The sequence below is a fragment of the Paramormyrops kingsleyae genome, chromosome 23 (assembly GCF_048594095.1).
Source record: "Paramormyrops kingsleyae isolate MSU_618 chromosome 23, PKINGS_0.4, whole genome shotgun sequence".
Lineage (NCBI taxonomy): Eukaryota > Metazoa > Chordata > Actinopteri > Osteoglossiformes > Mormyridae > Paramormyrops > Paramormyrops kingsleyae.
In genome coordinates, this window is record NC_132819.1 from 16,418,223 (window position 1) to 16,435,001 (window position 16,779).

The 16,779-nt window shown below is 46.0% G+C and overlaps 1 protein-coding gene and 1 long non-coding RNA gene across 5 annotated transcripts in view; one reads left to right on the top strand and one right to left on the bottom strand.

The window, feature by feature from the left end:
* LOC140581871 (uncharacterized) overlaps positions 1–16,779 on the top strand; it is a 31,202-nt gene that overhangs the window by 2,243 nt on the left and 12,180 nt on the right. The window lies entirely within an intron of this gene.
* Positions 834–16,523, bottom strand: med30 (mediator complex subunit 30). Of its 4 annotated transcripts, none has more exons than XM_023812011.2 (5): positions 16,355–16,508; positions 15,207–15,477; positions 14,906–15,064; positions 12,754–12,858; positions 834–2,412 (listed from the first exon to the last, which is right to left on the bottom strand). In XM_023812011.2, exons 2-5 carry the CDS (start codon positions 15,420–15,422, stop codon positions 2,317–2,319), a joined length of 576 nt encoding a protein of 191 aa, XP_023667779.1. In that variant the 5' UTR covers positions 15,423–15,477; positions 16,355–16,508; the 3' UTR covers positions 834–2,316. The 4 variants fall into 4 exon arrangements, with proteins under 4 accessions (XP_023667779.1, XP_023667780.1, XP_023667777.1 ...); XM_023812009.2 differs by lacking the exon at positions 834–2,412 and adding an exon at positions 2,430–2,631; XM_023812010.2 differs by lacking the exon at positions 834–2,412 and adding an exon at positions 2,430–2,631 and having other exon boundaries at positions 15,207–15,440; positions 16,355–16,492.

Consider the following 16,779-nt stretch of genomic DNA (forward strand, 5'->3'; position numbering starts at 1 on the left):
AGCTACAGATCTCTGGCACTGCCATCTTAAACGATGATGTGCTAATGGACCCCCGCCCCCCACTAGGGAGGAAAAAAATATATTAAAAATTCACCGAAACGGCATCTTGCAATCAGCCAGTGTCAGGCCTTTTGATGACAATCTCCTCCACGGCTTCATCATTTTAATGTTTATTTGTATTTATCATATTTTAAGCCAGTAATTTATAAATCACAATTTCCCCCCAAAGAAGTAATATTCAACAAGTTGATGGGCAAGAAAATCTTGTCGAAAGTCTTCACCGTTACTGGTTATTTACATTATAATCAACATCTCCGTGATCATTTGAAAGGTATTCTGCTGACATGCATCGTGGTGAAGGCTGGAAAGCAGACCTAGACCTAATTAAAAAGGCCCACACATCAAAGCCTGTAGATGAGATGCTTATGTACCTTCTCTACCTTCTCTACAAAGCAGCTAAAAATGAAGTTCCTGGCCTCTTCCAAGTATGGATGCAGCTGGTGTTCTGCTGGTTAACACGCACGTGCCTCCTTACTCTTCACACAAATGACTTTTCCCTGTTGTGTTTCAAGGAGGCCGTTACATTCTGAACGCACAAGGATCTGCGTCATAACCCAAAGAAAACCGTACAATATGCGGCTCTCAGAGAACAAGAGCTCCATCATTCACAGAATTTCCAACCTATCCCTACTGATTTTTTCCTCGTTCCTTTCAAGACAACGCCTCTCATCTCTTCAGCTTTGTCCTTTTTACACCTCTTTGTGAAAACATCCTCATTATATAACTTGCATGACCCAATGATCAAGTGAATTATTAATCATTTTCATTTCAGATTTCAGATAAGCAGTTTTTTTTTTTAATTGAAAGGCTTTTATGGTCTGAGTACACTCAAAAAAGCACACAAATAGATTTAATTTCATCTGCACGTCTGCAAGAGCAGACCATGAAAATGAAAGCAGGCTGGAACGACACCAACAAGCAGCAGGAATTAAAAAATACACAATAATGCTACTGAACTCAGCCCTGCTTTACAGTGCTGTACATAACAAATATATATTTTAAAACCACAACGAATGAGACATAACACTTTCCTTCATTTAGTTATATGGTGTCAGAAAATGGTTTGTGCATATAAATGCTGACCTCATCAAAATCAGAAGATTGACCCCTCATTTCAAAATTTTAGGACAATGGCACTTTGAACTGAGAGGCTAAAACAAGAACACAACTACAAGCACTCTCCAATATACCTTTCCTATTTATCTAGTCATCCATTACATTATACAACATAAATATTAATTAAAAACTCTTTCACAAAAAAAAAAGCAAGAAGCACTTAAGATCTGAATTTAGAAGTTCCATTAAAATGTAATCCTAGAAAATGAAATTCTAGAAATTACAGGAAAATGACTTTTCTGGAAAGCCTTGCTTCTCAGGGTATATTTTAAACCCCGTGTAAAATATATCGCGGTGTAGTACTGCCTACTTATAGAACAGCGTGCCAGCGCCCAGACTAAGTCAAATGAGAGTCAAGCATCTGGTATCATTAAGCAGAAAGGCGACTCTGTTTCTCTACCCTTAGGGAGGTTTCTTGATCATTTAAACACAAGTAAGGCAGTAAACTACCTTCACAAACATACATTTTGTGGGAAATTCGATCCACTGGGACAGCAGAGACGTCCGCTGCTGACTTGCGCTTTCGCAGACATCTTGATAGGGGCTAACACCTTAGATGCCATGAGTGTAATGAACTCCACCAGGACACTCCGTTACGGATAACAGGGCTTGGGGAATCGGTCTGGCTCTCGACGTGAGTCTTCTGCGTATTTTTTGCCATGTACGAAATAACAATGTAGCAACGGTGTCCCTTGGAGGTGACTGTGCTGTGTGAACTGTGAAGGTACTCTGCTCTAAAGTGCTGCTTTGGGGTCAGAGAGAGACACTCAGCCGGAGTGCAGCTGCCATCTCCCTGCCCTTGGCTGTGTGTGTGTGTGTGTGTGTGTATGGGATTATGTTTATATTACATTGTGGGGACCAATGTCCCCCACAATGTGATAAAAGTCTGTTATTTTGACGCTGTGGGGATCATTTATCAGGTTCCCACATAAATCCGTAAATGCAATCAAAAACTTAAAAATGCCAAAAGTCTCATATTTTGTTTGGTTACTTATGGTTAAGGTTAAGACTGGGTAGGGGTCAAGGTCGTCATGTTGGGATTAGAGTTTTCCCCATAGATATGAACGGAGAGTCCCCATAAAGACATAATTACAAACCTGTGTGTGTGCATGTGTGTGTGTGTGAGTGTGTGTCAGTGGCTCAATTTCTCACAGCAAGCATGGAATTTATCTCCCAGATGAGATTCCGGAGCTGGTCCATTATTTGCTTCAGCTGTTGATTCTTCTGTTTGAGCTTCTGCAATAAACAAAACACACTGGAGATTAACAAATTTGACGTAGGATTATTACCGTACATTCATTAAAATGCGTACACCAAAGCCAATTCAAACTCAACTCGGACTCTATGGTATCTGTGTTTGTACGTCTCCCTCCGTGCCTTGATATCGCGGTGAGGTGAATCGGCCAGCTTAACCCTTTTCCTGACCTCATCTTCACCCAATCTCCAGTGCATCTTCTGCTGGATACACAGGTCCCTTTCCCTCAGTTTATACACGCATAAATAAGAGTAGCTGCTGTCCATGGCAAACAGCATCATCACGGCATCGTAACAACAGTTTAACAAGGATTACGGATGTAATTAAATGAATGACTACAGCACTTTAACATCAGTCCCTAATGAAAAAGTTACATTCTGGGGAGTTATTAAATCTATTCATTCTCTTCTACTGGCAAGATGCTATATTGTGCAGAATTGCAATTAGTATTTATAATGGCTTCGGGCTAGATCAGTGATACTAGGTTTATTTTTCCCGAAGGTCCAAATTCCATCAGCAACACAAAGACAAGGCCCAGGATAAAATTTTCCGGGGTGGAAGGGTTGGTATGCTATCTTGGGTTGATCTCTGCCTTGCGACAGTATCTTCCAGGACGGGTTTCCGGACCCCCATGACCCTATATAGGACAAGTGGGTATGGAAAATGGAAATATGGTTGGATGGATTAGAAGGTACCCCCTCGGTAGATTCTGCCAACTGGGGGAAGGGGGGGGGGGGCTGGGGTGGTTCCTTCAGTAGATATTGTCAACTCTGGGGGATTAAATCATTCCAGTCCGAAGTCCACCAATTGAGTACCCCTGGGTTACAGAGATAGGAGTGTCCTCAAACAGTTATTTCACGAAGAAAAATGCCCAGTGGTTTGCTATTATCACAGAGTAACCAGAATGGCAGGAATAGAAGGGAAACAGTGATTTCTGTGTCAGCAATGACATTCATTTAAATGAATATATTAGGACTATATAGTGACACTCTGTATCTAAAGATTAATTACATGGATAATGGGTAATTAATAAGATCAAGAAGAAGTTCTTAGGAAAGAATGACTGCCATTAGTTTTTAGGGGTGAGTGATGACTGACTGATAAAGCCCAGAGGTTAATTTAAGTCGCACTATTATCGATTATCTAGTAAATTGTCCTTAACCAAGGTGCTAAACATTTTTAATGGTGATGGCAATTGAGAGGGTTCTAAAGATGTCCTTCATCATTCAGCCGGGTGAGATTCTGTTCTGTCTTTATTTGCTCTATTATATACATGATTAAATTACTTATAGGTACTGAAACGGCTCTGTATTTTCTGCTGATAAAGAGGATCGTTTACATACCGGTGATCTTATCTACTTTCCAAGCGAGGGCGTGTCAGCGCTTGTCTCACTGGGGAGGAACCAATATCTTTATGTATCACTCACATTATGGAATATCTGTCCATCTGTGAGCTCAAGTCAACACCAGCAAACTCAACAGATGCTTTGAGAAGCACTTGCTATGTTTTTTCTTTTTTTTCTCCCCGTGAATGTTTCCGTAAGAAGAGTGTGATCTTCACGGAAAACAGATGCTGCACTGACCCTGCGATGCTTCAGGGTAACACTGAGCACCAGATTGATGAGATAATGACACATTTTTTCAATTTTTTAACCATCATGACGCCGGTGAGCACAGATGAATGTCAGTCTTGCAGTGTACAACCCCCAACACCGCAGAGACCCTGTTCAGGAGCTTTTATCTGAATCCCGTCTGACAGTCACCGGTATCTGAATAGTTCCCTGTCATTTTAAGTGTGTTTCTGACACCGCTGTGTCATATGTGAAACGACAAGAAAACTTGAGTTCAATCTGGCCTGACAATGAGACCGATGTACAAATGGCAAACTCCACTTTGTCAGTTGACAGAAGGAAAAAAAAATGAATTTCTTGGTATCAGGGCTTAAGACAGTGAGACCTCAAGCTAAGCTAGAGTGATGCAGTGCTGGGGAAACATCCCTATTGTCTGGAATGAGTGAGAGGTTTCAGCACACATGCTAACAGACCCCAACCTTCCAGAGAACTGGACTCTGATGTTCTGATCTAGCACGAAAACGCCACTCCCACTCCTGTAACTCACCTATTCCTTTGACTGTTGCTTGATTCTCGTTTACTTACTTTCCCTCCATCTCTTAACCCTTTATTCCAGTCAGGGTTGTGGGGTCACTTACTTTCAACATGTTTCAATTAATCACATTGCGAGGATCTTTTTGTTTGAATAGGAATGCATATCTGGTTTGACACAAAAGAGGATGGTTAGTGTTTAAACAGTGGTACTTTACAGACAATCATTTCAAGAGGAAAAAAGGACTAATATTTGAACAGTGACAGTCTGTTTTAACTGCTTTCGCCGAATTGGCTCCTAACAGCCATTTCAGAGGTGGATCACAAGAACCCTCTTCAATAATGGTGGAAGATCGAATGTCTCTATTTTAGCACAGTCAGTAACGTTGAGTGCTCGTCTACCATTCCTGATCTTAGCTTTGATAAAGAACAACTCCACCCCAACATCACACGTCTGATATTTTTCCCTGCATCCTACTTTGTCAAGACCGACACTGTATCTCCATGCAAAAAAAGCATCACGACACATCGTTGTTATATAACTATGGTAGTTTCGTAAACCTAATACATTTTTAAAATAGCTATTGATGTATTATGCATGGTTAATTCGGCAGTACACCAGGGAATAATACCTTTGGAAACGGTGTAAAACAGATGCTGTGTTTGGTGTGACAGAAGTTTATTTGATATACTTTTAATCCCTTTCTAACCAATTTACTTCAAGGTGAATTTTTGATTTATGACTGCAGAGAAACATATAGGCTACTCATTAGTGTGAAGGATAAACTGCAGTATGCTGCTTTTGAATCAGGTTATAACCAAAAAAAGTTACATATATACTAATGACATACATTTACATTATTTAATACTCATGCTGTTGTGTGTGAAACAATACTGAATAGCATATATTGTGTAATAACCTCTTTTTTTATTAGCCAGATCCTTAGTTGATAATTCAAGGGATATCTACGAGTAATCATTAAAATGGTTCACTGCGTGATTTTACTAATTTCTCTAGTCATTCTGAATAGCCAGGAATCAGGAACACAGTTGCATTTTATTTGTTGTTTTCGCTGGAGAGTTCTGTCTTAGCCTATCACATGTTCTGGCTGAAGATGTTTGACCTGCCCGAGAAACCGGCCTCATCAGACAGCTTTATTTAAAGTTTAATTTAAATTTAAAGTTACGGCGCTTATTTACGCAGATGTGTGGCCTCGGAATCCAGAGTAAACTCCTCCGTTCTGCGTTGTCATCTACTTGTAGTTATGTATCTTCTCACGTAGTAGCAACGGTGGAAGCAGAATGTCATAGTGTGGCCCGGCTCTGCTAATCTGCAACGTTCTACCACCGGCAACTCAAATCGCCCTTTTCATTGCTGCGGTGCCGCCTGAGAATTACAAATGTAATGTCTGTGAGTGAGGTGAGGGATTAGGCAGATGGGGGGTGGGGGGACGCTGATAATCCCACTAAGGCAGCAACTGCCATCGTACGTCTGTTACCTTCCTGAAATGGGATTCACACCTTCTTCTGTTGCCGTGACACCTAAGCGTTAATATGCTAACATTGTCTGAGATGTTAAATAGGGTTTAAAAGGTCAGTGGTTTTAGAATGGTTGCAAAGTATATGGAATTCGAATTCCAATTGTGTCGAGGATTCAAATCTGCTTGTTAAATGCTTTTTGGAGACCGTGTTTAATGTTAAAATCCTTATGAATCCAGGGGCGTCACTATCGCTGACACTGTATCTTGCGTGGGATTATGAGAACACGGTTGGTGTCACAGAATAATTCCTGCAGTTTCTGTCCATCCATTAGTCTGCCTGGGACGTGTCCGCGAGTCAGAACGCTCCGGTGCAGAGGCCCGGAATGCCGGCGAGGAAGATTGATTGCTCCAACATGGGAGGGTCAAGGTTCTGACACCGAGGGGGAAAATGAAGCGGGGAGCAGTGTCCGTGACTTGTCCCCGCCCAGAAACGCACAGCCCAAGAGGCTAAGGCTGCTCATCGAAAGCCTCATCAGCACAGTAATTAAGAGACACAATCAAACATGCTGTCAAATGTTAATTAAAGAAAAAAACGCATATGTTATAAATATTTCATCACATTTACGTCAGCCATGTTGGCAGACTGTTCCCGCAGTGAGGCGCTCTGTTTTTGTGCGTGCGTGTGTAGGTCATGTATGTATTACATTGTGGGGACCAAATTAAAAACCTGCTATTTTGAGCCTGTGGGGCCATTTTTTCAGTCCCCACAAGGGGAAACCCTATTTTTCCAAGATGCAACCAAAAAACTAAAAATTCCAAAAGCATTGTATTTTGTTTGGTTACTCATGATTAAGGTTAGTGCTGGGTAGGGGTTAAGGTTGTCATAGGATTATGGTTATACCCATATAAATGAATGAAGAGATGCCATAATCTGCCATAATGTGTGTGTGTGTGTGTGTGAGTGAGATAGAGAGACCTCCACTCGCCTGATATTGAGTGCCTTTCTCATGATATGTGTGAAATCTCTCGTTCTGTGGTTCTACTGTCATCAGCATGTGAGGCAGTGTGTGGCTCAGTGGGCTGAGCCTGTGTGCCTGTAATCAGAAGGTTGCCAGTTCAAACCCAGCCTCAGCACGTCTGCAGGTCCTTGAGCAAGGCCCTTAGCCCCCAGCTCCCTGGGTGCCGCCACGGGTGGCTGCCCCTCACGGACAACTTGCTCTATGAAAAAATAGAGCAAGTTGAGGGAGGCGTAAAGACAATTTCCCCACGGGGATCAATAAAGTATCAATTATTTTTATTCCCAGTAAATCCAGTCTGCCTCCCTACAGCTCACATCCCCTGTTCTTCATTTACTTGAACAGGACAGGCTCTGTTCATGGCTGCTGGTGCTGTTGGTAGCATCAATCTATAAACTGGAGCTTTTTAAGCCAGCGTCTACATCCACGTGTCTGCAAATTTCACACTCCGGCTGTTTCTGGGATGTGGAGGGGACGGGAGGCAGTGATTTTTGGGGGGGATGTGGAGGGGACGAGAGCTAGTGTTTTTTTGGGGGGGGATGTGTAGGGGACGGGAGCCAGTGATTTGTTTGGGGGACTTGGATCTTGCTTGCCAGTACAGGGTTGGCACAGTCTACATTCTCTGCTCCTCTGATTAGCTTTCTACTTGGTCAGTTTCATTTTGCATAGTCAGTATTTTAAATCAAGTGGGTATATTGATATTCCATGTTTAAAGCAGACCTGTTAAAAAGCGCTTTTAATTTGCACCTTCTTAAGGAATCAAGGACACATACAAGGACACTGGGTTTTTTTTGGCAGAAAGAATTAAATGCATCTTTGAAATTCACAGCCTCCCCCAGGAGGTGATTGAGAGTACAGACCGCGTGTGAGATGGATCAGTGATCTGGCCATGAGTGCGCGTTCTGTGTGCCAAGTCCATCCCTTCTGGAAAAAGCTCAGGTGACGAGGTGGGCAAACGAGGTCCCCTCTGCCTAATTCCCTAAAATGTGCGTTTGCACTTTTTGAGTTTCTCGTCAAGGCCGTCCTGTCCACTCTTCCAAAAAGTAAACGTACAGCAGAAATGTACGGCCCGCTTCGAGAGATACGGAGCCTCGCCTTCTGCGCGTCCCTCTAGACGAGTCTGCGGTTTCTGCCAAAACACGACGGATCGGCCATCGCCCTGAGCTAAAGAAACATGGTAAACTTCATTATTAATCCGATATTTTGCCATTATGACAGCGCATAAAGGACTTGTAAGTTTCATCAGTTTATGGGGGATGGAGCGTGAGGCTTTGAGTTGCAAGTCTATGTTACTGGTTACTGTCATAGTTGCCTGCAGGAGGCATAAATTGCAATGTGCTGGTTTGTTTTGCCTACAATAGTCTCCTGATGCCAGCCCTGAGAGCTAAAGAGCAGTCTGGTTTGCGTTTTATTTGTCTTTCTAAAGCCACTAGCCTGTGTTGTGTTGACTCCTTCCCTGCCTGGACCCATTACTGCTGAATAGGAAAAACCCCAATTATCTGTCTTTCCTGCTAAAACTCTGAGTCACGCGGCTCAGCTGGTGGTCTCTCACATTTTACTGCAGTGTCTCTGAGCCTCGGCAAACAACACATTTCCGAGGCTGCCGGTGGTCAAAGGGAAACATCTAAGCCATTCCCAGGACGGGGATCTGGTGCCGTACCGCGGCGTCTGAGTAGCTGGAGGAAAATGGAACCTATTAATAGCTTTGTATCCTCTGCAGGTTCAGTGACACATGTATCCGTCCATCTGCTAATCTGTATCCTGGTCAGGGTCACGAGAGAATAAGGGACCAGTCCCAGGCAGCGCAGGGCATGAGGCTGGGGTTCACCCTGAATGGGATGCCAGTGCATGACAGGACACACACACACACACACACACACACTGCATGGGAGGCACCAGTTTTTCTGGATGGGGGGGAGGAAACAGGTCATATCTATATTTATGTCTATGTGCATATCTACATCTATCTATATCTATATGCGTGTGTGTTTATACACACACACACACACACATATACAATATGCAAACAGCCTCAGTGAATGACCCATTCAGTAAATTGATTGCCTTACAAGAAACACATTTAGTGCTAATTAGCACGTGAAATATATATCTAGTGAGGCACTGTACAGTGCCCTTCAGAGTACAACTCCTCAGCCGTTAATTGGACACATGCAGAACGGCACAGGGATTTGAGAGGGGGCAGCAAGTGGCGTCATTTTCGCACAGTCTGAATCCTCGTCAAGCGCCGTCACGCCTATTGTTACGGCATGTATGGACCGGCAGACCTCGGTAGTGCAGACGCTTCCACTGGCCGGGTCTGTGCGCTGAATCCGCTGATCTCGGTACCGCCACCAGCTGGTCGCAATTTGAACAGTCGTTAAGAATTTGAAAGTGAGTCAGGGTCATTCATCTTTATGTTTAGCCTTCAAACTGGGCAGCATTAATTCCTGAAGAGAGTAGAATGAAGTGTGAATGGAGACGTACTGTTGCGAGTATCTCTGCATCACTGAGAAGGTCCTACAACTGGTCACACAAACCTGACACTGCTGATACATCCGATATGTGTTCCGGCAACTTACATCCAGATGTGTCTCGGTCAATTTAGCGCTTTATTATGCGAATTTACACCTATACCAATGTATCCTTTTCCACCTTGCAATATAACTATACAAAAACTTACAAGTTCCACCAATGTTTACATCGGTCCACTAAAACCAGCTTTATACTTTTGAAGATCAACTCGTTCAGCTACCTCCTGTTAGGACAGATGCTATTTTAATAAAATTAATGCATTTAAAATCCCTAAGTTGAAAAGCTTTAAAAAATCTTCAAAGAAGCATTTAGGATTTGATTTGAAATGTTTTCGTAAGTATGAAAGGCTCGGCACTAGAGGCTGAGAGCTGGGGAATTGATTTGCCGCATTTAATCAACGGGGGGCAGGAGCGGGGGGGGGGGGGGGGTCGCTTCTGGGGTCGAGCTGAGAATCACACTCCTCCGCGGCTCTCCGTGCCAGACTGGGAAGCCCCTCCCCCTTCTGAGGACCTTGGAACATCACGTCCGGCTTTGATTTTTCACAGGGAGACGCAGAACTAGGCAGAGCGGGTCCGGCGGCGGGGGCTGCGTTCCGCTTCTCCTCCCAGGGGAGCACTGGGTACTGCGTCTCCTACGCCGAGGAAAAGCGGCTCCTTGGCACCTGGCCTCTTTCAGCCTCACTCCTCCTCCCACGGAGATCCAGTCACCGCAGGCAGGGTCTCCGGAATCCCCTGGGCTCCCCGCACATCCCCATGGCCCGCCCATCTTGTTCTCCCCTCCCCTCCCCTCCCCGGGGCGTCCTTGGCTCCCGAGTGCGCTGGGCTCGTCGTGAGGGCGGCAGGAATATGGACGTCTTACAGGTGGCCTCAGACTGGCCGCCCCCCAGCCCTGCCGGTCAGCACAGCGCCGGTGCGCTGCTGTCGGCTTCAGATACGGCCGCTACAACACCGTCGCTAAAGATAATGCACAGAGCCCGGCTCAGTGGGCTAATTGAAAACGATAAACATCCGTGTCTTTGGGCAGAATTTATAACACCCAGGAAGCCCAACCTTTCCCTTCCCAAAGTTTGGCTTAATGGTGTATGACGGGAACCTCCCCGTCCTTGACCAGATATTAAAGCGACGGCGCGGCCACTCTGCGAATCGGGCACCGAAACCCCACGAGATCTGAGCGCCACCTGCATGTTCGGTCTTCTCCGTGGGCCCATGTTCGGGAGAGGGGGGGGGGGCACCTAACCAATCGACTCGCAGCAGACAGGATGACTGCAGCACAACGGAACTCAGACACAAACCCTGACAGCAGCGGGCAGACTTAACAACGAATCCTCCTTTTCCTGTCTCACGGTTTATCGGGGGGGAGAGCAAATTCGAGGAGACCTAGTTTATTGAAGAGTGGCATTACAAGTGCAATTACCACCGTGCTGCAAATGCGACGCCGTGGCACATTAATCCTGAGCCTCGTGCGGCCTGACAAAGGGATCCTCAAGCTTCCGTGCGGTTCTGAGTCCTCCCTGCTCGCTCAAAGTGCTGACTGACTGCAAGGTTGTGCGGGAATGGCATCCCTGAACAGGCAAGCAAATCCGGAACAGTCTGAACTACATAAGCATCGCCAATTAGCTTGGCTGAATACCCTCCAGTATCGTTTTTTTAACCCGCTGTCGTGTTCTTTAAATAATTATCCATGTTTTATGTATTGCTTGTCCGTATAATATAGATTAGCATTCCCCAACAGTATTTTGGCATTGGCTGCATTAATCCTTTTTGAATTCAGCCTAATTAAATTATGATCGAAAGAAGCGGTTTGTAATTCTGCATAAAAACAGTCTATAAATACAAAATCAATATGAAGTGAGGGCCAATTAACTGATTGGTTTGTACGTCATATTGCACGGATTAGGAATGTTAAAGGCTCAGTGCTTTCGATGTAGGGGGGGGGGTGAAGTGGGGTGATTTCCAAAGCCAGGCTCGCTCCGCACGATAAGCTCAGTGCTGCAGGGTGGGTGGGGGCCACGCCATCTGTCTGGCGGGGTCATCCATGGCAGATTTGTTTTCGTGCATGTGGGATTCCACTAGTCGATCTATACTGATTTTTTATTTTTTTTTTCCCCTCCAAAAGAATATAATAGAAACCGGATAATTTTAGTTTTCTGAAGAAACTCCTAAAAGCTTCACAGTCCCTCAGAGGCACCGAAGATGTCAGGCCTATCAGGAGCGCCTCTTACAAAGGGGGGAGAGAGAGAGGAGTGAATTTTTCTCTCACTTAACACCATTTAATAGCTGGCCTGAGAGACAGCCAGCACATCAGAACGTGTATCTTTCCTTTTCTATTTTTTTATTGTCTCTTGTTTCTCAAGCTAACCATTCACTGTCAAAGAGCTTCCCACAGCACTCCCCCCCCCCCAATCCATTTTCAGGTTAGCCCCCCCTCCCCCCCAAAAAAAACACTCCTTACTCACACGATCTACCCTTTACTCCTCGTTTACTCCAACCCATTTGAGGTGGCAGGTTCCGATGGATGGCTGGGCCTAGGGGGGGGGGCATTACACTTATGTGCTGTAGCGTTACGGTACAGCCCCACAGCTGCAGCCCAGACAGAGTATGGCTGACACCCCAGCATCTCATACCACAGCTTGGCGTTCCGGTACTTTCCAGAACAAACCACGACCGTGTCCAACACCACAACTGGAGCAGATGTGGCCCAGCTCCTGAACATCTGTGTGAGAAATTCCGATTCGGTGCCTCCTTCCCACACAATCGATCATTTTTTCCCTTCCCTCCCCTCGTTTGAATTGTAACATACAGCTGGGTACCGGCGCTGGGAGTCGTGTGGAGGATGGAACGACAGAACCCCTTTGTTTGTGGCCAAAAAAGCTTCCCGTCATACCCCACCCCCCCCCCCACTGTGCGAAACCCACTCTCGGAAAGAGCCTGTGTAAATAATTAGCTGTGAGGCTGAGTGACACTATCCCCCTGTGCCCAAAAAGGGGACAAAGGGACACCCAGGCCTGAATGTGCCTCATACCACCGACCCCCCCAGCCCCCCCCCAGCTCTAGACTCCAGTTCCATGTAAATAAACAGCAGACTGTTTATAGTGAATCACTGTGAGCTGTATTCTTCTTAATAAATACCTTCAGCACATGTTCTGCACACATGTCAACAACCTGGGGTCAAAGGTCAAGCGCGCTGTTTACCTTATTGACTTCAAGCACTTCCCTCCTCTCGTCGCTGGCGTAGCGGCTCTGCTGGGCTGAGTGCTCGTCGTGTTTGGAGTCCTCCTCGACATATGGGATGAGTTGCTGTAACAGACAAACGAAAAACGGGTATGTTTTTTAACATCATACTTGAAGGTGGATCTCAGCTGCATTTTAATTTCATTGATCTCAAAACCTGCCTCTGCTAACTAAGGACAGAACTTGAGGTTCCTCTCCATCAGGCCATGGATGACAGAAGCCAAGGCTAAAGAATTTGAAGAGAAACGCCCCTTTAGAGGCGGGGCCTGGAACAGCCAATAGGCCGGTAGCTTCACTAAGCCACCTGGCAGTGATCGTGCGTGCCATGACACATCTGCCCCCCCTTCATGTTACCCAGACACCTTAAACTCACAGCATACTGGCCCCCCAGGAAGGCTGCAAGAAAACACTGCTTGGACTACCTGAAGACCAGAACGCCATTCACTTGAGCGATACATACAGACTGTCTGACAATTCAGAAAATCCTTCCTGCCTTTTGCTTGCCAGACTGACACCGAACCAGCACTCCGGTGCTGTGTAGATTATCCCTGGCTTAATCCATCAGACTCTGCTGGCCCGTCCTTTATTTGCTTTAAGTCACACTGACACCTGCTGGTGGAGACGGTGTGCAACGCCGACAATGCCTTTCGCGTCTAGGAGGACGGTGCGGCGGGAAGGGAAACGCGATTGTTAGCGTTAGTCGCTCATTCCATCCAAAGCGAAGCAGAGAGGGGGGTACTCTTTGATGTCTGTTGCTCAAGCAAACTGTTATACAGCAGGAATAAAGAACAAAGGTTTCAAAACAAACTGCTTGGTATTTGTTTGCGGGGGGAGTCAACCGTGATTCATAAACAGCACAACTAAGATGTAGCATATGTGGAATCCTGGAGGTAATAGCTATGCTATACAGACCGTAACAGGGCAGAGATATCCCACTTATCCACTCTAGTAGGATGGATGTTGGGACGGGGGGGCACCCAGAAAACCCTTCATCTGTCTGTCCACGCGCCAAGCTGCACGCCCTCCCCTAAACCAGCAGCTAGACACAGAATATACACTACGGGTCGCATTAAATTTATTCTCGTTAATGGCAAAGCTAGCAGGAAAATCAGAGAAAGGAAACGCGTGTTCAGTCTGAAGCCAGGCAAATATCGAATGTGAGACGTGAACGTTTCTCTTGGCAACCGGAGGGGCGAATGTGCTGGAGCAGAAAGGTGTCGCTGACTCACGGCGTATCCTCGCCTGCCTACGGATGAATGTGCCCCTCTGACGAAAATGGGAGAATCCGGCCAGAGGAGAGAAAAAAAAAAAAAGTTAAATGACTTGGCCTCTTCCGACGTGAGAGGTGCCTGGAGCACGGAGGAATCGGTCACTGCCTTTTTGGAAAATGCTGACATCATGCACTTTACCAGCTGTTCGTTAGTGAGACTGAGGCTAATTAGGCAGCTATGAGATAATGCTGCTTGGACAGGCTGCCTGCTCATATCTCATTCTCAATGGCTTCCATATTTACCGAGCACATTAAGTACTCCGAGTTTCTCTGCCGATCCTTCGGGACATGTGATCTTTAGCTCCACCTCCCCACCCCCCCCCCCTCCAGATGCAACCTGTGACCGTTAGCTAGAGGAGTGTGGAGTGGGGGCAGGGTGATGGTAACTGATGTGTAATTAACTGGGAAAGTCCCTCGTCACCCCACGGGGGCTAACAAACAGGTAATTTGAAGGCGCTAGATGGGCAATGGCTATCTGGCAGCCGGGGAGGGTGGGGGTTTGAAAATAATTATGTCTGCACCAGCAACCGTTTGATACCCAGGGCCTCCAGCTGGCTATCTGGCCCTTTCCTTTGATTGGCTAATGAAGCGTGATGTCAGAGAGGAAGTATGCGCTATCCTGTTTGCTAAGCTCTGCTAATGAAGGTGTCTGATGTACCGAAGAACGTTACATTGTATTATGTACTCCGATAAATCAAACGATACACAGTGATATTTTCAGTGTAAATCGCTGAAGGAGGGCTCCCCCCCCCACCCCACCCCCAAAAAAAAAAAAAAACGTCTCATTGAGGCCCATTATAAGAAGCTTATGGCAGCGGTCCCATGCGAACCCGCCCTCCTGACCTCGACAGGCACGGGGTCCAGGCCGGCACAGTTCTCGTTGCACTTGTCGTACACCAGCCGCAGCTTGCGGAAAAGGACGGAGAGCTGCCTTAGGTGTTCCTGCAGCTTTGCCAGCCTGTCCTGGTGTGTGTTGGGATGGTACGTCACGCCGTTTGGCAGCTGTGAAAGCGGCAATGCGTGTTCAGATAGGTCAGGCTGCCGTTCGGAGCCAGCAGTGACATCATGAACGCGGTCAAGGACGGAAGGATTAAGGGCATGATCCAGGACCATCCAGAGTAAAAAGCAGGGGCACCAACCCTACCTGCATGTTCCTCAGCAGCTGGAAGATCTCCATGGTCCTGAAGACGATGTCCTGCACAGTCTCCTGTCCAATGCGGCAGAGCGACGCCGTGTTGACCTCCCGTGCCGCCTGCGCCTGCTGCCCGGGGAAGGGCGTGGCCGTCATGCAAGCCCCGGCCACAGGGGGCGTGGTCATGGCGACGGAGGCGGGATTTCGCTGCTGGAAACTACCCTGCATGGGCACTCAGCAGCATACCTGGGCACGAGAAACGTCTGAGTCTGAAATTAAAGTCCTAAAAGTGAAGAATAATAATATAAAAAATCTTAGTTTCCAACTATAAAAAGGATGTGCCAGGAATAATTCTAAGCATTAAATCATTCATCTGGTAGAAAGATCTTACTTTATTAGCTCTAACAAAGTATAAATTTCCATGAATTACATTTCTTTTTTGTTCCAGCTCTCTGACTACATTTAAAGTATTAAACTTTGCTCCAACAACCAGAAAACCACGTACATCACTGCAGGGTCATCATTTGATTAACCACTGTTTATTATACAGCGATCGCTTACATCTCTTATGAGTTTAACATTATATGTTAAATAAAAGACAAAAGTTGCTTAGACTTAAGTAATTTGACTTTTTTTAATCTGAAATATGCCAAGCACATAGTTTGGAATCATGCAGGGCTGTCAACTGTCCAGAACAACCCCAAATATTTTATAGTAACTAAACGGTTAAATGGTACACACTTTATAAACTGGAAGCCCTACACATATGACTAATTAATACCTTTAAAACTGCGTCATCCCTGTTTTATTTGCCATTTTTGTTTTGCATTGTCCCATGCCCCAGCTTGTGGAGGGGGACCATTAAAGCGCCGTCACATTAATGGAGGACCGCTACCGCCCCTTAGTGCCTCACCTAAAAACAACCTTCACTCGGAAATAAAGGACACCTGGACAGGGTATAATAAATGAACGATTAATCAGCAGGCCCGGGGTCCGCCGTGCGTTGTGACCGCTTGTTATGAGGCATCTGATGCCTCCTAAGCACAGCTGATTTCCAGCCTCAGGTCCCATATTACAAAGGCAGCGAAGCGCGACGCGAAACTCGAGGCTTCTGCTAACCGCCATATGCTCCCGATATCCGGCGGACGGCAAAACGTTACCTGGACAATCGCTACTTTTGCACAGTGCTGCGATCTACGGAGACAAACGCGCTGTTACTGTTACTGTCAATACTGTACGGGTCTCATTTTTTCCTTATGCTCCGATATCTCGGCTTGCGTCGCAGTTATCGCGAGATGTCCGCGTACTACCGCAAATATGATAAAGAAGTGGCATACGAATTATTTCTTTGCACCGCGCTACATGCGTGTTTTACAAAATAATATACGAAATGTTTCTGATTGACGAGTTACACGATGGTTCTGTGGGTGGTACTGTTTAGGGTGCTAATCCCCACCCCACTTATTATGTTTGCATGTTTTTCCACCGGTGGTCCAGGTTCCTCCCTCAGTAGAGACACCAGTTAGCATCATTATTGTGTGAGTGTGTGCACTGTGAGAGAGTGACATCCCTTCCAGGGGATCCT